The 22,207-nt window shown below is 45.3% G+C and overlaps 1 protein-coding gene and 1 long non-coding RNA gene across 2 annotated transcripts in view; one reads left to right on the forward strand and one right to left on the reverse strand.

Moving 5' to 3' along the window:
• The window catches only part of LOC147448182 (mitogen-activated protein kinase 4b-like), a 62,257-nt gene extending 45,026 nt beyond the window's left edge, over positions 1-17,231 (forward strand). Inside the window, exons 4-6 of the mRNA XM_086524046.1 lie at positions 16,127-16,459; positions 16,647-16,830; positions 16,916-17,231. Of these exons, the coding sequence (XP_086380172.1) occupies positions 16,127-16,459; positions 16,647-16,830; positions 16,916-17,091 (693 nt within the window). The 3' untranslated portion in view covers positions 17,092-17,231. The remainder of the gene's footprint in view (positions 1-16,126; positions 16,460-16,646; positions 16,831-16,915) is intronic.
• A 3,063-nt stretch (positions 17,232-20,294) lies between these two features.
• On the reverse strand, positions 20,295-20,913 carry LOC147448183 (uncharacterized). The gene is made up of 2 exons (XR_015189691.1): positions 20,789-20,913; positions 20,295-20,715 (listed from the first exon to the last, which is right to left on the reverse strand). It is a non-coding gene; the product is annotated as an uncharacterized LOC147448183 (long non-coding RNA).
• Between the last annotated feature and the right edge of the window lie 1,294 nt (positions 20,914-22,207).

Raw genomic sequence — 22,207 nt, forward strand, 5'->3', positions numbered from 1 at the left:
GTCATGCACCTGGAAATCAGTTTTACACGCCAGGAACAGTGTTTGGGGGTGCTCACACAATGATGCCTAACCCCATGTATGGTGTCACGGGCATGCTACCAGGGTTTCAAAGCACTCAGGGCCAATTTGGGATGCCACAGGCAAATTTTGGTATGGCTGGAATTACAAATCAGCAGCCAAATATGGCATTTCCAGGTCAACTTAATTGCGGTCAGGGAACACAAATGAACCCTAACAGTGTTCCCATGTTTCAGTCACTTCCATATGACAATTTAACGCCATTGGAGAGGCCAACTCCGTACAAAGAAGGTGGCAAAGGTGTGACTTTCACGACCTTGACAGGGTTTGATGACAGGAAGAAGGCTCTCTCATTCCTCCAGCAGTTTGACAAGGCCTATGCAGGGGGAAACTTTACAGAGGCTTCAAAGGTCCGCAAGGCAGCCACTTTCTTGACAGGGAATGCGGGACAATGGTGGACAACTTTATTGCTGCAAGGGCAAGCTCCGTCCACATGGATTTACTTAAAGCAGATTTTTGCAACAGCATGTTTATTTGATGACTTTGAAGCAGATGTCATGACAGAATGGCACCAGCTTAATGCTGCCACTTGCAAGAATCTTGATGACTACAATCGGAAGTTTTCGAAAGCTCTACTTCCAGTAACTTCCTACATGTTTGTGCCATTGACAGAACAGATTGAAAAATACTGTTGTGGCCTACCCAAAGGATTGAGAAAGTACTGTACGAAGACCAAAGTCACTACTTTGACGCAGCTCATCGAGGTAGCAAACACTGGCGTCAGGGAAGGATCAGCCAAGAAAAAATCAGCGAAGAAGTATGTTCCCAAGGAGGTTCCTAAAGTGACTCATGAGCCAGCCAACGCAGGGAAAGACAAAGCTACGGCTGAATCAGAAAAGGGACCAGCGAAGAAATGGAAAAGACGTTTTCCTCGCAAGTCGGAAGAGCAAAAGAAGGTCCTGAGGTCAGAGAACAAATGCTTCATCTGTGAGCAGCCTGGCCACATTGCTTACAATTGTCCTACAAAGAAAAGGCCAGCTGATTCTGAAGACAAGGAGGACAAGAAAGGAAAGAAGCCCATGGCTGGTCTAGTGCCAGATATGGTGGGCGACAAGCCAAATTCAGATGCAAGTGAGCTTTGCAGAGCATGGGGAAAGGTCAAAAAGTGCTTATCTTCTTTGATCCAGGTGCCAAAGCCAATTTCATTTCCCGAGAATTGGCTTCAAAGTTGGGAATCAGACCTGAAGAGATGGGGTATACAGCAGAGGCAGGTTTGGCATGTCCTGGCCATAAAGAGGCAGTGACACCCATCATTGGAAAGTTGCGCCTACATATCCAGTCCCATGTAGATGCTGAAGAATTTTACATCATGCCACTGGACAGATGTGATGTGTTGTTAGGTATTCCTTGGTTATTTCGTGTACAGGGAATCATGGATGCCTACAACAAAAAGATCACTGTACAAAGCAGGGGAAAGACTCACATTCTGGATGTAAAGCTTAAAGGGGAGTCTATTCCTACTGTATCAGCTTCTGCTATTACTTATGTAATGAAAAAGCATCTTTCTGCGTACTTGTATTTTGCACGTGAAGTGTCAGATTGTGATGAATCAAATTTATCTGTGCTAGATAAAGAAAGGTCAATGTGTTTACAACAATATAGTGACTGTTTTTCCGATTCGTTACCGTCTCAATTACCGCCAGAGAGACCTGAGGACCATGCGATAGATTTGGTGCTAGGCAATAGCCCACCAAATAAGCCTCCGTACAGGGTTAGTGCGGCTCAGCAGAAAGAGATAATGGGCCAAGTACAGGAGCTGTTAGAAAAGGGGCTGATTCAGCCCAGTTCATCTCCATTCTGTTCTTCGGTGTTGTTGGTGCAGAAAAAGGATGGCTCATGGCGTATGTGCATAGACTACCGTGCACTGAACAAGAATACCATCAAGAATAGGTTCCCTATACCTAGAATTGATGATATTCTGGACAAATTAGAAGGAGCAGCTATGTTTAGCACGGCAGATCTAAAGAGTGGGTACCATCAGATCCGCCTTAGATCAGAGGATGTACACAAGACTGCTTTTAGAACAACGTTTGGCCTTTACGAATTTTTAGTGATGCCCTTTGGTCTCACAAATGCTCTTGCTACGCTCAATAGGATGATGGACAGAATTTTCCGTCCACACCAGCAGTTTGTTGGTACATTCTTTGATGACATGATAGTCTACTCAAAGAATGAAGAGGAGCATAGGCATCACTTGGCCATTGTGTTCGAAGAGCTACGCAGTCATAGCAAAGAAAAGTGAATTCTTTCTGAAAGAGATCCACTTTCTGGGACACATTGTCTCAAAGGATGGTGTCAGAATGGATCCTGCAAAAGTTGAAGCGATCAAGTCATGGCCAGATTTGAAGACGGTGCACGATGTCCGAAGTTTCTTGGGACTATGCTCCTATTACAGAAGGTTTATCCGAAATGTCGCTGAGATTGCTTCACCTTTACATGCTCTTCAAAAGAAGGCAGTCATTGTGTTGCCAGATCTTAAGAAGTCATTTGTGGTCCAGTGTGACGCCTGTGGTAGTAGCATTGGTGCAGTGCTAATGCAAGATGACAGGGTAGTAGCCTATGAGAGCAGAATTTTTCAAGGGCCAGAGATGATCATGCAGGTCTATGAGAAAGAGTTACTGGCTGTGATTCATGCGCTCTTAAGTTGGAAACACTACCTGCTAGGTGGAGATTCTGTTGTCCAAACGGACCATCAGACCTTGCGATACTTCTTGACACAGACAAAGTTATCTGAGAAGCATATGCAATGGGCAAATATCTTGTCCATGTTCCATTTTCAGATTGTGCATGTGGAAGGCAAGAAGAACGCTGTGGCTGATGCCTTGTCAAGGAAGCCACAAATTTCACCTGTGTCAATTCCTTATCATCAAGAACTTCATGATATGAGGGAACAATATGCAAATGATGAAGATTTTGCAAGGGTCTTCGAGCAGCTAATGGATGGACAACGTCATGAACATGATGGGTTCATGATGATGCATGGCAGATTGTGTGTCACAAAGCCATTGCGACGCAAAGTTATGGAAGTGAATCATGTCCCACCGTATGCAGGGCATCGTGGTATCGGTGCTACAGTTAAAGTGGTTGAGACATTCTTCTACTGGCCTACATTGAGAAGAGATGTGGATGCCTTTGTGCGAGAATGCCTAATTTGCCAGAAGGTCAAGTTTGATAGGCAAAAGGCACCAGGGTTATTGCAACCACTACCTATTCCAAATAAACCATGGGAAAGTATTGCTATGAATTTTATCTTTGATCTTCCGAGAACGCAGACAGGAAATGATGGTATTTGGACCATCATTTGCAGATTCAACAAACATACTCATTTTATTCTTGTCAGGAAGAAGATAAAGCCAGATCAGATGGCACGCTTGTTTATGAGAAATATTTTCAAGTATCATGGCATGCCACAATCGATTGTTAGCAACCGTGATCCACGCATGACAAGTTTGTTCTGGAGAGGCTTGTTTGAGAATATGGGCACAACGCTCAAATTCTCTTCCTCATTTCATCCTCAAACAGATGGGCAGTCAGAAGAGGCAAATTCTACTGTCCTAGATTTGCTGAAGTGCTAATGTGTCAAAGCATAAAGGAAAGTGGGAGCAGTATTTGCCATTGGTGGAGTATGCATACAATAATACAGTGCATTCATCAACTGGCAAGGCACCTTTTGAGATAGTTGAAGGTGGCAAGAAAGTTCCTCCCATACTGCATACAAAGGACAAGATATTCGAAGCAGATAAGTATGTTCAGGACATGGATGAAATGTACAAGAAGGTCAAAGTGGCCTTAGAAAAGACTCAGGCAAAGCAAAAGAAAGCAGTTGATCGTCACCGTCGTGAAGTGGTATTTTCACTTGGTGATTGGGTGCTTCTACGCTTTGAAAAGGAAAGGTTAAAGAAGATGAAAGGCAAGGAAAGACTGTTTCCAAAGCTCAGCATGCGTTACTATGGGCCTTTTCAAGTATGCGACATAATCAATGATGTTGCATATAGGCTGAAATTGCTTGACAGTTGGAAGATTCACAATGCGTTTCATGTGAGTCTTCTCAGACCCTATGTGGGTGATGTGCCAGAGGATATACCAGCTGAAGATCAGCCGGAAGTCGAGGAACTTGACGAGATCTTGGTCCCGGAACAGATTTTGGCACACAAAGAAAGGAAAGTGAAAGGCAAGGTTGCTAGGCGTTACTTGGTAAAGTTCAGAAACTATCCACCAATGGATGCTAAGTGGATGGAAGAAGGTGAACTTGCAGAGTCACCAACTGTGTTATCACTTTACCTGGAAGCCTTCGATTTGCAACCTACCTTGACCCCTTGAGTTTCAAAGCTACATGGATTGTCAGTGTGACAATGGCTTCTGAAACAAATCATGTACATGGTATTTAAAGTGAGCTCAAATCAAGTACATGTTACATGAATGTTAGAGCTGTACAGATTGTCAGTTTGGCAATTGCTCTTATAGAATGTCCAAAAGTTTGGTTAGTGCTATAGAAGTGAGTATTTCTTGTCAGTTTGTCAAGGATACAGTAATTGCTTCTATTGAAGGGTACATGTGTAACTGCATTCTTAAATTGTCGGTTTGGGTATGCTCGAAAGTGTTACTGGGCCCAAAGTGTGTTGACAGGTGTTGAATACATCAGTGTTGACTGTGAGCATGTACGACATAGATGCAAACGAGGACGTTTGAGATTTCAAGAGGGGGGTATGTCACCAGCGTATGACTACTATCTATCCTTTTTGTCAATTTCTTTCTTATTATTTATTTACTTTCACTTTTTGGAAACGACCCTCGGGAAATCTAACTGCCCTGCATTGCATAGCTAGTGTGGAACTGTCCAGAGGGAGTCCAGGCCTGAGGGCAAGCGAGCACTAAGGTTGGACAAGGACTATGGTTAGCCAAAGTGGGGTCATTGACTAGCCAAAGTGGAATCCTTTGCTACAGAGGCTACATTTCAATTCTGGGTGTGGCTGCAGTGTACAAAGGGGGTCAGATGACCTAGAAAGATACAATGGCAGCATCTCCTAAAATTTAGGGAATTGCTATTTTGGGACCTGAAAATGTGTTTGCGTCATTACGTCCGGAATGACAAGGGGAACATTTTCTTACTCTGCCGTAAAGTCAACTGGGCAACCGGTTAGGAGATTTTTAGGCGGCAACCCCGAAACGGGAAATAGGCTGTAAATATGCCAAGTGGCACATTTTTGTGCACTTTCCTCATGCAAGAGAAGGTGGCGCTGAATTTGAAGGGGAAAGAGGCTCATTTGCAGATTTTGCCACAGGTTAAGAGCTATGGAGTGCTTCTTTTCCCTCCTATGTACAGTGCGGTGCCAGGAGTGATGCCCTGCACTCTACGCACTGCCCTCTCTCTCCCCTATGGCAGTATGTTATGCCCCTCTAGTGGGTTTTTCAATTGACCAATGTACACTTGTGTGGGTTCATGCGCGATTGCCAAGTCAAGAGCCTCTTGCACAGGTACTGGATTAGCTAGCGGCTAATCCCCCCCGCAGGTACAGGTGAATTCGGAGAGGTTTCACGCCAAAAATCTCGTCCGATTCAAAGGGCAAGTAGCCCTACAAGTGCGGGAGCTCAAGGACTTGCTACGGATCCGACCGGCACGCAAAACGGAGCCTGAAACAGTAAATTAGAGCCTGTTGTGTATTTTGCAGGTTTAGGGTTTTGGCCCTAAACGTTCCCTAATACCCCCAAGAGGTTCGGGTACGCGAGGGGACCGCTGTACAGGTGATCTGGCGCATTTTCGGGGCTGAAAACAGAGAATTCAGCGTGCTGCAGATTCTCGCCAGGTTTTGCAAAGTGCCCGTATGCGTCGGGAAAGTCATTCAATGCGTGGGAATACTGACTGTGAAGGGTCCTAGTACAGTTCTGCTGCCAAAATCAGGCCGGAAGAGTTGAAATTCAGCCAAGCTTGTGCGGGGCAGCTTGTAGGGAACCACAACGTTTATTCCCTCTTTTAAACAATAAAGAAATACCGAAAGGGGCGCCTAAGTTAGGGGCCAATCTGGTGTCGGTCTTCTCATACAGGTGCAATCTAGTAGCCTGTATCCCTTTCCCCTTTGTTGTGTCTTGAAAGTACAGGTAAAGTGGGCGACAAATTAAATGGGTGAAAGCAAATAAGGTTTAAGTCTAAAGTCTACCGCCCTTTTTGAAAGTACAGGCCGGTTTCAGTTGCACACAGCATAATCATCAGAACCCATCAGGAGCATTTTTACAATGCATAGACCTATTTTCCCTATTTTTGTCATTTTTCACTTATTATTTTTAAGTGATTTTTGCTGGAAACTAGGTAGGGCAAATTAGCAAGTCAAGTACGTAAGAAACCTAGCGCTAGCACTTTCTGGGAGAAGAGGCAGCAAGAACATCTTGTCAACAGGCACCTTCTGAGCAAGACCTTCCTGGCAGCAAGCCTGGCGTTTTTCATCAGAAAGCCCAACGTTTTCAGCCATCACCAAGCCTTGGCGTTTTTGCATTGCAGATCAGCCCGGGAGTAGCAGAATCAACAGAAGCCTAGCGTTTTTGCAACAAGTACCAGATCGGACCCTAGCGTTTTTGGATCAACACAGCCCCCTAGCATTTTGTAGATTCATCGCGACAAGATCATCATTAGCATCAGCGTTTTCAGTTTTCAGCATCAAGACTCCACAAAACAAGTCTCGAACCTCGCAAATCTCACCTTCCCGCAGCAGATCGTCGCCGCACGGTGAGATCCATCGAAGTTTGCAGTTTCAGCCTGGAAAACGCAGATTTCAGTATTTGCGTTTTCAGCTCATCGTCGTCGCATCGTCGCCATCGACATAGAGTCATAATTCAACAAATAAAGATTTGCAGATTTCATCCCTTAGCGTTCCCAAATTTCAGCCCGTCTCGTCGTCGTCCTCACCGTCGTCGACATCGTCGGCAAGTCCAAGCATTGTAGAGAATTGTGCAATCAATAGTAGACCGCTCTTGCCATAGAGAGTGGGGCCTTCGGAGGAGGGTTTGGCAACATTCTGAAGTCGTATTCTTCTCTCTCTATCTCTCACTCTCATGCACCCTCATTCACAGTGTTCACCACTTTGTTTGTGTCCATTGCACTCTCACTAAAGGAACAAAAGGCTCTCCCTTCCGTAAGTAAAAGGAACCCTTGAGCACAGTTCGGAGCACTCATCTTGAGCAAAGTTCAACATTCACTTCTGCTGCACCTTTCACCAATAGACTACATTCGAGACAGCAAGCACTTTTTGTGCTTTATGAAGTACACCACCTTTGGCATACATGTCGACCAAGGCAGAGCCAAGCACGAACTTTTCTGTTAACAGCCCCTGAATGACAATATCATGGTGAACTCTTTTGCCGATACCAACATCTTGCATTATGCCAGATGTCTTCAAGCTGCACGTGTAGGGTATTGCATTTGCGCCCTGCATATCTTCAAGATGCACGCGTAGGTGATTTCATCTGGACAAAGGCCATCACTTTTCATCTGCTGAAAACAGCCTAGAGAGGCTTTTGTCCCTGCTCCTGTTGTGGGTATCCCGCATTCAGTGCATTCCAAGAGACACCGTTTCAAACAGTAAGCTCCTCAAGCTGCTTTTGAAGTGCACCACATTTGACATACATATCGAGCAGTGCCAAGCACAACAGCTCGTCAAGGACTTGTTGCGCTTAGACAAGTACACCACACTTGACATACATTTTGACTAATGTGTTGGCAAAGTATGTGTTATTTTCAAGTAACCCACTATCGCAAATGTATCCTGCAACCTTGGTAAGATTTGTGGCCTTGCTCCTGTTGTGCATATCCCGCAATTAATGCACTCCAAGAGACGACATTCCAGACAGGAAACTCCTCAAACACTTCCTATGCTTTTTGAAATGTACCACATTTGGCATACATATCGAGCACACACAGGCAATGGCGATGGCGGAAGGGGCTGCAGCTTATGTGATTGCATCAGGAGAGGTCCTTGCTTTGTATCCGTTGAAAACAGCCTAGAGCTTTCTGGCCCAGCTCTTGGTTGTGCGTGCAATTGCATGAGGAGAGGTCCTTGCTTTGCTTTTGCTGAAAAAAGCCTAGAGCTTTCTGGCCTTGCTCGTATTGTGCGTATCCCGCAATCGATGCACTCCAAGAGACGACGTTCTAGACAGGAAGCTTCTCAAGCACTAGCTTTCTGGCCCTACTCCTGTTGGCCTCAGTTGCCTCGGGGTCATTCCCAAGAGCTCTCAGGAGCCCGCTAAGCCCAAGCATGAATCTCTTTTCAAAAGCATCTTGCGTAGAGAAAGCCACATGCCTTCAAGATGCATGCGTAGGTGATTGCGTCTCGCTTCGTATCTATTGAAAACAGTCCCAAGCTTCCTGGCCTTGGCCTATTGGGCATATTCTGCAATCAATGCGTTCCAAGAGACAACATCTTGCAGAAGAGCACAACATTTGGCATACATATTGACAAAGGCATTGCTAAGCACACCAATATTTTGCAACAGCCCCTCACTAACAATATCGGCGTGACTTTTTATGCTTATATCAGTATCTTGCATAGAGCCGCATGCCTTCAAGATGCATGCGTATGTGATTGCACTTGGAGACAAGCCCTCGCTTTGTATTTGCTGAAAACCAAGGTAGTTAGGTACATAGTGTTTGGTACAAATTCGGTACGTAGTACAAAACGGATTGAGTTTTTAGGCACGTAAAAATTCGTAATTTTTTTCACAAAGCCTAAAACTGAGAGTACTTCATACATTTATATATGTATTCACCAAGACTTCAAATAAAGACTAGCAAATCAACAATAGACCATTACAAATGCCAAAAACTAGAGTCCACGACTCTAACCGAACAATGAAAACACAAAGCTGAGCTTAGCTAATCAATGTCTACAACCAAATAGTGTCAGATTTCTGTTGTCATGGTCACATAAAACTAAGAGCATCAAAATAAATACATAATGAATCATGGTAATCCAAGACTAAAGTCTGAAGTCTTGACTCTAATAAGTAGTAAGTAGTACAAACCGCACACTGCACTCAAAGCTGGCACCTGCAAGAGAGGAGCACACACTGCACAGTACGTGTATCTTTGTTAAAACCATTTGCTCTTAGCCGCAACAAGGCGTTTTTCAAAAAGAGGCCTAATCGGTTGAAATCGAGCAGCCCAAGAAACAACCCCCCCCCTCCAACTACATATCCTATCCGTACATACGGATCCATACTGTATGGATAGAATCTGTACGTACGCACGGATGCAACCTTGCTGAAAACGGCCTGGAGCTTTCTAGCCCTGCTCGTGCTGCGCGTATCCCACAATCAATGCACCCCAAGAGACGACAAGCCGGACAGGAAGCTCCTCAAGCACTTTTTGTGCTTTTTGAAGTGCACCACATTTGGCATACAAAGGTTTTGCCAAGCACAACAACAGCCCTTGACTAACAATAACAGAATGAATTTTTAAGCCCATATCAGCATCTTGCATAGAGTCACATGCCTTCAAGATGCATGCGTAGGTGATTGCATCGGGCAGAGGCCCTCACCTTGCATTTGCTGAAATCAGCCTAGAGCTTTCTAGCCTTGCTTTTGTTGTGCGTATCCCGCAATCAGTGCACGCCGTTCCGAAAAGTAAGTTCCTATAGCCTTTGTACTTTCTGAAGTGCACCGCATTTGACATTCATATCGACGAAGGCAATGCCAGCACAATTTTTCTTTTCAATAGCATCTTGCATAGAGCCACATGCCTTCAAGATGCCGGCATAGGTGATAGCATTTGGAGAAAGGCCCTCGCTTCTCATATGCTGAAAACAGCCCAAATCTCGTCAAGGACTTGGTGCACTCAGACAAGTCCACCACGCTTGGCATACATATCAACCACACACAGGCGATGGCGATGGCGGAAGGGGCTGCAACTCTCTCTCTCTCTCTCTCTCTCTCTCTCTCTCTCTCTCTCTCTCTCTATAAAGCGGATGAGGTTGAGAAATGGATTGAGGTTGCCAAGAAAGGGAAAAGTAAGGAAACAACATCCTCACCCACTATTATCAACCTGACACTAGAAGAGGAGCAAAGAAGACGTGTACGCTCTCTACATGTGAGAATTTGTGGGCTTAAAGACAAAGATAATGTAGACGAAGCGGTAAAAGAACTCATCGATTTGATGGGAGTTCATGAGCCAATGCACTCAAGAGCTTGGAGAGTGGGCAACAAGAAAAGTGGGAGCAAGGGGGAAACCTCGTAAGAGAGGACACTTATCCTTCGTTTTCCCTCCATGGAAGCGAAGAAGGACTTTTGAAGAAAAGACCAACTCTTAAGAAGACGGGCATCTTTCTTGGGGATGACCTTACCCTCTCACATGTCGCCCATATGCAAGAGGTAATGCCAGAGATTAGAGTGGCAAGGGAAAAAGGTAAGATTGCTTTTTACCGAGATGGAAGAGTGGTGATATTGGAGCTACGCTCCACATGACGGTGTGAGACCTATGGGACCACACTCAAAGTTGCTACGCGGAATTTTAATGGATCAATACGTCTTGATGTGTGTTCTTTTGAGGAGAGTTTTAGTGGGAGAGACATCATCTTCTACTCTGAGACACATCAGGCCCCTGGGCAGTCTATGCCTCACATTAGTGGATACAGATGGAAAACAGCATGTAGATAGGAGACACGATCAGAGCACAGAGGGTGGGGCTCAGGAGGAGTAGCAGTGTTTTTAAGGAAGGAGTTGCAGCCATTGATACATATAGCTCGCAGGGATGTGCAAGCTAGGTACATGTGGGTGAGATTGAGAGTAGAGACTGGCAGGTATCTTTAGATTGCTATTTGCTACTTTTCCCCAAGAACGTCAGTATATGCACTGCCCAGAGGATAGCCCCCCTTCTCTATTTTGGATGATGACATATGGGAATTCTCTAGAGATGGTGACATTATCATTCTAGGGGATTCCAATGCTAGGACCGCCCATCATTAGACAATATTTTATGATACTTCAGAGGAGATGCTGAGGGAACTGGATGTTGCAGAGATGCGCCTATCCAGACTATCATAGGATGGGGAACATACTGAATATGGACGACACTTGGTATACATGGGGACTGCACATGGATTGGCCATCTTGAATGGCCTTCAGAGATTTCCCGCTGTGGGAGGTTTCACATGCTTTCTACACAGACATGGAGCTAGCACAGTGGATTATGTCATGGCACAACCAAGCCTCATCTCTAGTATACAGGACCTCATAGTTGGGCCCAGACTTGTTGGGGTGGGAGTGGATCATGCTATTGTGTCGCTAACCATCTCTTTCTAGTTTAGTGTAGCACACAGTCCTCGGGTAGCAGCCCCTACTCGCTACACCTTCAAGCGGGAGACGGATTTTGTATACATAGACGGGATCCTCAGACGCCTATGCACTGAGGAGCCGGGGCGACCTCTAGAGGAGCTTATTACTCTACTGACACAGACATTACATGATGTAGCAACAGAAGCATACCCACACACCCAGCCTGAGCATAGATGCCGTTCTGGGAGCATGCCTCAGAATAGCTGGTATGATGAGGAATGCCGCCAGACTAGAGCTAGACTTCAGAGGGAGGTGCTTTTGGGGGACACCACTCACAGATTGACTTCTGACGACTAGTGCGGCGGAACAAGATGGCATTTTTGGCTTGACTAGAGCAGGATCTCTACCAACTATCATGGCGGTTCTTTCATGAGCTGTCCTCCCACCCTGCCATTACCTCTACAGAGACTTGGGGTCAGTACACATCATCTTTGTACACGGTTTCTAGATAGCCGCCCCTTCCCAACCCCTCCAATCCATGCCCACACTCATGTGCTTTTTTCAGTGCTGAGATGGTGAAGAAAGCCATTGACAGGATGAGGACTGGGAGAGCATATGATCATGATGGCTTGGTGGCTGAGCATTTCATGCATGCGAGAGATCTACTAGCAGAGCTTCTAGCAGTCATGTTTAACCGTGGCATGTGTGAGGGCTTGCCTGATACTTGGAGCCTATCTTTGATTGTACCTATCTTCAAATCAGGAGACCCTATGGAGCCTGGGAATTATCGCACTATCATGATTGGACACACATTGGCACGGTTGTACGCATCCATTCTTGAGCAGCAGTTGAGTAGATAGGCAGAGAGAGAGAGGGAGTGCGCGCAGTTGGTGAGGCAAGGTTCTGGAGAGGTTTTTCTACTCTTGACCATATCTTGACACTCAGGGCCATCATCGAGGAGGGCAAATCCCGTGGGAGACGGATATATTGTAGCTTTGTGGACTTCCGCAAAGCATTTGACACAGTACCCAGAGCTAGATTGACGCGACGATTACAGGAGATGGGAGTACCCACAGAGCTCATTTGGGGGATCATGGCATTGTACAGATCAATAGTTAGGCATGTGCGCACTTAGAGATCTACACCGGTTCACTCCACTATTGGGGCGAAGCAGGGTTTCCCGCTCTCTCCTACTCTATTTGGTATGTATGTGGATGAGGTTTCTGACTTCATTGAGAGAGATGGTGATAGAGGTGCGCCGCTGGTAGGGACATGGATTTTGCTATTGTTATATGTTGATGATATTGTGTTGATCTCCGACTCTCCGGAGGGGATGCAACGTCACTTGGTTGCTTTGCATAGATTTGTCCATGAAAGTGGTTTGTCTGTCAACCTTGGTAAAACCAAGGTCATGGTATTTAATACCACCCCACAATGGATTAGGAGGTCAGCACCCGCATTCACATACGGCTAGGAGACCGTGGAGTATACAGATGCTTACACTTACCTTGGAGTGGTTTTAAGTGGACCAGCATTCTCATTGAGGAGAGCAGCAGAGACTAGACTGACCAGAGCCCATTCGGCATTGGGAAGATTGGAGAGGATGTGTTCACAGGTTTAGTTTCAAGAGCCTCGAATGAAGCTTTGGCTCTTTGACACTTTGGTGGCTTTTGCACTGCTCTATGGAGCTGAGATCTGGGGGCCTTCATTGGATCATCACCAGAGGACAAGTCGCTCTGATGGATGGGGGGACACGGAGAAGCCCCTAGTCTCTATGATATCACGGCTCATTAGAGCCAAGGCTTCAGTACCACGTGCCATTATCCGAGGAGAGCTAGCTGCCCCCCCACTAGTGGTTGAGGCGCTCACCAGATCTGTCTTATTCATACACCGCATGTGGGAACTTCCCAGAGATAGATACGCCCGCCTTGCACTTGAGTCCTCTCGACAGTTAGCCATGCAGGGAGACACAACATGTTGGTATGGGGAGATGACATCATGGTTCCAGGCGCATGGGTTCAATATAGACAGATTGCCCCCCTTCCAGTACTCATTGGATGCACCCTCCCTGACTCTTACACAATCCGAGATCACGAGGCTCATCCGCCAGGACCTGACTGAGCTAGACACCAGGAGGACATGGATACATCCAGCACAGGAGCTGGGCACGAAGATGGCTTTCTATAGAGAACATCTTCTCTAGCTTACGGCGGACGGTTTTGTGACGAGGCCCATTTACATTGTCTCATGGGATACGGTGTGCTATTGGCCAGATACGCACATCTTCACACCAGCTGCGGATCGAGACTGGGAGATACATCGGAGTACCAGTAGAGGCTAGGACATGCCCCCTGTGTGACATGGAGCCTGAGACAGACTTACACTACACATGCCACTGTCCCATCTACTACGAGATACGAGGCCGCTTCCACTGCTTTAGAGAGGGCTTTGGGCCACTCTCCAAAGTCATGAGGTACGAGGATCAGAGATGCCTGGGCTTGTTTCTGCTCGAGCTGTGCAGACACAGAGAGAGCCTGATGAGAGGAGAGGCCAGCAAGTCTCAGAGACACATCACAGACTTCTTTAGAGCAGACACTGGACACCCGGAGGAGCTACTACCGCAGCAGATCTTGTCGCCTCACACCAGAGGCACATTGATCGACTGAGCGACTGAGTTGGGGAGATCCAGACGCCCACGACTGCAGAGGACTACCCAACATCGACGGAGGCTACATCAAAGGATTCAGATCACTTTGGCCCGACACGCACGACATTCGGTCAGATTGCTGACCATGGAGGAGATTGATGAGATCTGCCAGTGACCAATGCTGGATCTCTTGTGACTTGTGATTTAGCTATCCTGGCTAGCTGGTTACTTCATACCTACCAGCTTAGGATAGTATTTATATTTTATCATTTTGTCATTTCATTTTGTTACTCTGACTTTGTATCAGATCCACCACATTGTAACGCTTTGGTCTCATAGGTCATTTTGGCCTTTTGATGATGTTAATATAACATTTCATTTCATCTCCATCTCTCTCTCTCTCTCTCTCTCTCTCTCTTTGTGTGTGTGTGTGTGTGTGTGTGTGTGCGCGCGCGCGCGCGTGCGCCTACATGCATATATGCAGCCGCTCAGACAAGTCCACCACCACATTTGGCATACATATCGACCACACACAGACAATGGCGATGGCGGAAGGGGCTGCAGGCACACACAGACATCACCTCGATTGCCCCCCCCCCCCCCGCCCCTCTCTCTCTCTCTCTCTCTCTCTCTCTCTCTCTCTCCCTCCCTTGGAGCTTTTGATTGCTACAGCGCTCCTCTCTCTCTCTCTCTCTCTAGACGGCCAAGGTTGAGGAGAGGGGCTACAGAACATCGACGGAGACTACCCTAGAGGATTCGAGCCATACTCTCTCAACATCTAGAGTGAAGATGAGGATGGATTCTAGTAGTAGTAGTATTTTGTTCTAGTCTTTTTGTACCCAGACATGGTATCATATTCACTATTTTGTAACAGATTGGTCTCATAGGTCATTTTGGCCTTTTGAAGACGTTAATATAACATTTCATTTCATTTCATCTCTCTCTCTCTCTCTCTCTCTCTCTCTCTCTCTCTCTCTCTCTCTCTCACCGGTTGGCTACATGCATATATGCAGCCGCTTCTTATTTCGATCACTTTTTTTTTTTACGCTATCGCTCTCTCTGAGTTTTCGATCCTCTCTCTAAGGTCTCTTGGGATAGTTTCCTACGACGTTAAAACAATCTTCTTCTTCTCCTTCTCTCCTACATTTGAAGAGGCCAATCATTTGTGGCCACGTGGCATAGCTAACCTTGCTCCTTTCTCCAAATTGATGTTACACAATCAAGGTAAAGACATCAAAGGTGGAGGTAGGACAAATCGACCAACCACCCAATCAAAAATCAATGGGGGTGGCTAGGCGGACATGCTATGCAGTGGGTGGCTAGCCTGGAAAGACACACTAGGCCGGGAGATCTCACTCTAGCTATGCGTGATGAATTCTCTTAAGAGTTGGTACATAGTAGTGGGGGTGGCTAGGTGGACATGCTATGTAGTGGGTGGCTAGCCTGGAAAGACACACTAGGCCGGGAGATCTCACTCTAGCCATACGTGATGAATTCTCTTAAGAGTTGGTACATAGTAGATTCTAATTTAAGTCTTTCATTAGGACTTAACAAGTTACACTTTTGTCTTTTGTTTGTCTTGTTGTGTGGAGTCTGAAATCTAGGATTAAATCTTTGTACTGTCTTATCCTTGCTGAGACTGCTTAAAGCCGAGCACTTTTTTCCAAAGTTTCAGTCAAGTAAGCTTCTCTAACTTACTTCGCCCAAGCCTAATTTCAAGCGAATACTGGTTTCTTTCTTCAATTTTTTGTTTAGAGACAGAAAGTTATCTTCTTTGCAGTTTTTTTGTGTGCCTTGCTTTAGCCTAATTTCAGAATTTTCTGACTTTATGACTGTATCTAGGGTTTTCCTATTTATAAGGTGCTAAGTGTGTATAGCAGCTTTGTATCCTCTGTTTCTGAGGATGTTCAAGCGCAGTGCTGTAGCCTTGAGCTAGGTGCTGCATACTTCAGCTAGAACTTTAAGGCGATTTAGATTTGTTTAGGGTGGCTCTCTTTTTTGACAAGAGAGACTTTAAGTGATGCTTAACCTCCTTTGCTTTTATTTACTTGTGTGTATAGGATGAACACTCTTAGTTTGTTCACCGGAGAAGATGTGAAATGTGCTTTCATAACTGACAGTGGAAATCTGTTGTGAATTCTGCAGTATTTCTTGTATCAGTTGCTGAGAGGCTTGAAGTACGTACATTCTGCAAATGTCCTACATCGGGATCTTAAGCCCAGCAATCTACTTCTGAATGCGAACTGCGATTTAAAAATTATAGACTTTGGACTTGCACGTACGACATCAGAGACTGACTTCATGACTGAGTATGTTGTAACTCGGTGGTACCGAGCTCCAGAGTTGCTGCTGAATTGCTCAGAATACACAGCTGCAATTGATGTCTGGTCAGTAGGGTGCATCTTCATGGAAATATTGAAACGAGAGCCTCTATTTCCAGGGAGGGATTATGTTCAACAGCTAAATTTAATCACACAGGTAATCTTGTAGGAAAAAATTATCATAAAGTTTCTAGAGTTGTACCCTCTGTACCGCTTATTTGGAAACATACAAAGGTGGAGGCACTAAATTCAGTGCTTTTATATGGGCTATGGTATCTTAATGCCCTGAAACATCTTATACGCTTGATGTTTTGCTTAAATCTGTGTTTCATGCTCATGTTCAGGTTATTGGTTCTCCAAATGATGGAGACCTAGGGTTCCTGAGGAATGATAATGCGCGAAGATACATAAGGCAGCTCCCTCGTTACGACCGGCAGCCACTTTCTCAAAGATATCCACATATAAATGCTGCAGCAATTGATCTTATCGAGAAGATGCTTGTGTTTGATCCAGCAAAACGGATTTCAGGTATTGTTTATCCTCTTGCCTCATTTGATTCAATTCTAAAGTGCTGGGGTTTGAAAAGCTGGTTTTGTGCTTTTGACTGGAACAGTGGAACAAGCATTAAATCATCCCTACTTGGCAAGCCTTCATGACATAAATGATGAGCCTGTGTGTCTGGAGCGCTTCAATTTCGACTTCGAGCAATCTTCTTTCAGCGAAGAACACATCAAAGAACTCATATGGGCAGAGGCTTTAAGTTTTAATGCTGATGGCATGGCCATGTAGCCTTTGCTCATTGTATGCAACCTGTTCCATATATTGATGCCATGTAACTTCAATAAATTTCACCTTGCAGATTATTCGGATGAGACCATCCTCGAGTGTTTGCTCCATATTTAATTTGAAAAAGGTTTCATTTTGCGATTGCTGCTTCGTGTTCTGGTGGAGGAATCCCCTGAGTTTATGTGGATGTGTCCTCTATCTCAAATTTTCATGAATATGTCGTGTATGAGAGTCGATGCATTTGCCAGACGAGGTGAACATGAAGCAGTGTCTGCTGTGTACTTGGGCAATCTTTGCAACTGGGACATTACTGATGAAGCTGTTCCCCGCATGAAGCACTAGTGCCAGTATCCTACAAGTGCCAGCTTTAGATCTTACATATGTAGTTGGAACAGAAAACTGTTTGGATCAATATGATCTTGGGACCATGGCCCGTGGTTAAGCGAAGGTGGCGGGGTGGTCTTTAGATGGTCGCACTATTTCTGTGTCGAGGCTATTAACCCTGCAATGTACCATGTGTGGATGGAACTCCCACACCTCTCCTATGAGCATTTTAATTCTCCCATATCAATAGCCTCGTTTGTGGGAAAGGTTTTGGGTAGTCGTCATCCTCGTGACTATAATCCTTTATGACACCCTCAAAACCTTTGTTGAAATGGACCTGGGCAAACCTTTGCCCGAAATAACGGGACGTGCTTCTTGCAACCCTTTGTCTTCAAACACTAATCCCATGTGTGCTCCGATGTGGTTTGAAAACACATACAATAAAATACTGCCATGCTCTCATACTTAGGGAGGGGGGTCAACAAGTCTTTGCAGCTCACCAAGAGGAAAATGATAATCCTTCCATTACTTTTTTGGCTAAACCCAACCTCTTGCTGGTAACAATCCCTCAGAAGGTGGAGCCCTTCCGTCTCAGTAGCGAAAGAAAAGCATCCACGAAAAAACCTACTCCCAGCTGTTATGCACTACTGGCCCAACTCAATGATGAAGAGCACCCGTTTAGTGAACCTTGAGCAAGAGAAGGGATCTTCCCTGTCCGAATTACCTGCCCCACCTCAAAGAGCCAACCAAGCAGATGTTGAGCTTCTCAATTTAGTGTGACATGATTACTTCATGTGGAACGAATCAATTCAAGTCAAATTCAGGAAGTAGATTACCATTGAATATGCTCCAATAGAACAGACGTAATGTACCTATATTTTGAGTTGAAAATTGATACCAAAGCTATGTGCCAATGTATTACGTACTCAAACATTTGTGCCCCACAAAAAAATAGGAAAAGCCACACGTAAGTATGGCAGGGAGGTGGCACCGTCCTCACCCAGTTATTATAAACCGTCGGGAACGAGCCCTTTCCCTGTATACTTGTTTTTCCTTCCAGTGTTGAATGGTTATGATATGCTACTTCTCCACTGTCGAAGGATCACATTTGTTTCTCCTCCATAATGGGAGGATCACTTTTATTTTGGATCTACAATGCATAAAAGGAGATTCATTACCTTCAAGTTTTTAAAAATGGCGGCATCAAGATAATCTTGTTATAGAATAGAATGTGGATACATATATTGTATATTGGGTAGCGTGCTATAAGATCTTTATCTTGTGTAATTGTTGCTCCAGCAGTCCCCAATTTGCATTTGTGTGTGAACTTGCCATTGCACTTGCTCCATGCCTCCTCTTTGTTTTGCATCAGTACTCCTGTCTGACCTCGTTACTGCGTGCTCCTACTGCCAAAATTTTGTTGCCTTCTTTGCTATGCAAAGTAAGAGAGTGCCCTTGCTTCAACCATTCCTCCATCCTCATCAACACGTAGTTTAACGTTTTTTAGGCTCCATATGGAGCACCTCATTTCAGCATTGTGGCAAATGAGTCAACACGGGTCTCATCAAGGGAGTGGACAAGGGAAGGTGTTAATAACTCTAGCTTATTCCCAAACTTTTGCTCTCACTTGCGCATTGTTGCTTGCAATAGAGAAATCTTCTATGGCCCGTCAATGTCCTCGTGATCGAAATAGTATCCACACAATCCCTTACAATGTTGCAGCATGTCTTTGAACTTTGCTATCTTCCGAGGCAAGTTGGCAATGAAACCCATCACTCAATAGGGAATGTGCAAGCTTGCTTAGCACTAAAGGTGCAACGAACAATAAAGCTTACAGCAAATTCCGACTCTCTCATTCTGTTCATACACTCACAAAGGGCATCTTCTGTAGATAAGCAATGTGTCTGGGTCGTAGATCTCCTATGTGTATTGCTCCTTCCATCAAGGCTAGAAACTATCCCTGATGTTGTGTGTTTGAACTCATGTTAGGCTATACTCGGAAACACAATAGGTGTACAAGGTATTGCACCATGTCCTTGCTAAATGCTAAACAAAGTTCAATTTTGGATTGAGAAACTTTGTAATAGTGGGTTGCTGAGTGATTCTGCTTCCAATGATGAGCTAGACATAAGGATATGAGTAACTTGTCACGTTCTTCATTGCTGCTCGCCTTGTGAACCATGGTCACTTCAATGGGAATTATGCCTTGAAAGCTGCACCTACTTGAAATACTCATGAAGTTTTCGGCCTACCTATTTTGAATGTATCTTATGATCCAACAGACATCCTCACAAGTAAGGATCCCACTTTGAGCCAGATAAAGAGCACCATTCTTGGTAGTATATAAGTCCACAAGAGCACCACCCAATACAATATTGTGCTAAGGAAGTCCCTGTCTCAAACTTTCATCATGAGCTTTCTTTTATTGCCCGTAACACTGATTGTAGTATAAGCTTTGAGGATGCGCATATAGGTCACTTAATTTGGAACGATTTGACCTCAAAGCATTCCAAAAGATGTCATCACGAGTAGAAATCCCACTTTGATCAAGATGACAAGCACCATTGTCAGCATATGAATCCACAAGAACGCTATCCAATACATTATCATGGAACCTAGACAACCCTGCTCAAAATCTCATCATGAATTTGCTTTCCTTTCTCTGTAATAACTCTGTTTGCAGCACAACCTTTGAGGATACACAATTTGACCTCTTTGCGAGTGCTTGATAACCCATGCATAACAAAATTTCTTTGGCAAAGGCTGTAGCTGGAAAAGTGTGTCGTGCTCTCTAGTGTGGCTGCTCCACAATGCAATATGCATAAAACCTCACTCCAAAAGAAAGAAATACAACACAACAATGGAACGAGCAACTCAAAGACACAACACTCAAAACACCATGGAACTCAACTAACTCAAGGAACCAATACAAACTCGGGCTGGCAACACACTCAGCTCCAAGCCTAGGACTCACGGGTACAATGGGGGGGTTCAAGGCTCCAATGTGCAAGGAGAGTGCTGGACACAAGACATAAAACTCAAGATGGTAGACCATAGAAAGCACATGAAACATAATACGACCAGATCCAATCACACATTTATACAATCATAAACAGCCACCAATAGCTAGCGAAATATCCCAGTCAAGCTACATCTATCTATCTGGCAACGGTGTCCACTAGACCACCACCTGTATTACTGCCCAAGGTAGAGTCCGTCGAACGTGAACCTCCAGACCAATTGTAACCAAACGCTTGTCTTATGCAAGTGACAGTGTAGCCCTGCTACAAGTTCCCTGGTTCCCTGCAACAAGACCACTCACCGTCTCGGTAAGAGAAACACTGGAAACTACTTTGTAGACCAAAGAATTGCATACCTATTATGAATGTGGATCCAAATCTCCAATGCATGCCAACCAAGAAGTACCCATTAGCTGTAATGCTCTCTCACATCAAGCTACGTCAATAGGGTAGGGGTAAGAAGAGGGTAGGTAGGGGCTAGGGCTAGATAGGGGTGAGGGGGTGGGTAGGGACGAGAGAAAGGGAGGGGGTAGTTAGGGACGAGGAGTGGGGTAGGAAGGAGAGAGAAATTTCAAAAGGACAAAATGACGTATGAGACCAAGCTGTTACAACATAGTGAATCTGATACCATGTCCGGAATAAAAAAGAACTGAAACAAGAAATACAACTACTACAAGCTCGGATTGTATGGATGTGTCAGCTAATACAAAAGGTGCCCAGTACAACGTGTAATACAATGAGAGAAGGGAGAGGCGGGGTGGGGGGGGATAAGATATGGTAGAGATCCATTCTCATCTGCACACTCGACGTCGAGAAAGTATGGCTTGACTCCTCTGCTACAGTCTCTGTCGATATTGTGTAGCTCCTCTCCTCAAGCGTGGTCGTCGAGATCTCCCTAGCTCCAATGCTCGGTCTATGAGAATGCCAGTAGTGGTAGTATGAGTGTGGGCAGAGAGAGAGAGAGAGAGAGAGAGAGAGAGAGAGAGAGAGAGAGAGAGAGAGAGAGAGTAGGGGCATGGGGGGTGATTAGCGGCGAGGGGTGAGGAGAGGGGGGTGGGTAGGAGAGAGAGAGAGAGAGAGAGAGAGAGAGAGAGAGAGAGAGAGAAGGGAGAGGGTGGGTAGGGATGAGGGGGATAGGATAGGGGTGAGGGAGATAGTCGGGGGTGGGTAGAGGCAAGGAAGTCAGTAGAGGGGGGTGGGTAGGGGCGAGAGAAAGGGAGGGGTGCCTAGGGGCGAGGGAGTGGGGTCGGTAAGGGAGAGATCTGGGGGGAGGGGGGGATAAGGGCAAGGAGGTGAGGAGAGGGGGGTGGGTAGGGGCAAGGGGATAGGCTAGATAGGATTGAGGGAGTGGGTAGGGCCTGAGAATTTTGGAAACACATGCCCATGTCAATCAAGTGGCACCTAAAGCAACCCAAAATCGCTACTGGAAACCTACAATCCACCGATAGAGAACCATTTTGTGATACATGCGCAACTACATCCACAACAAGACTTCAAATAGCTGACATAAATCTCCTGGTAATAGCAAGAGTCTTCGTTTGGCCACATCCAAATCTAGGCACCACCAACCACTTAACCATGATACCATTACCTTCTTGATTGATGAAAATAACAATGATGTTCATTTTTATCACAGCATTAAGCTATTAAAGACTATTGAAAGTGATGGGTTTTCCTATGAATGGAGTGTGTAGAGAAGGTGGGCTGGTTCCACTTTAACAGAAAATATCAATGATGTTCATTTTTATCACAGCATTAAGCTATTAAAGACTATT

The sequence above is a fragment of the Adiantum capillus-veneris genome, chromosome 11 (genome assembly GCF_014529385.1).
Source record: "Adiantum capillus-veneris isolate H3 chromosome 11, ASM1452938v2, whole genome shotgun sequence".
Lineage (NCBI taxonomy): Eukaryota > Viridiplantae > Streptophyta > Polypodiopsida > Polypodiales > Pteridaceae > Adiantum > Adiantum capillus-veneris.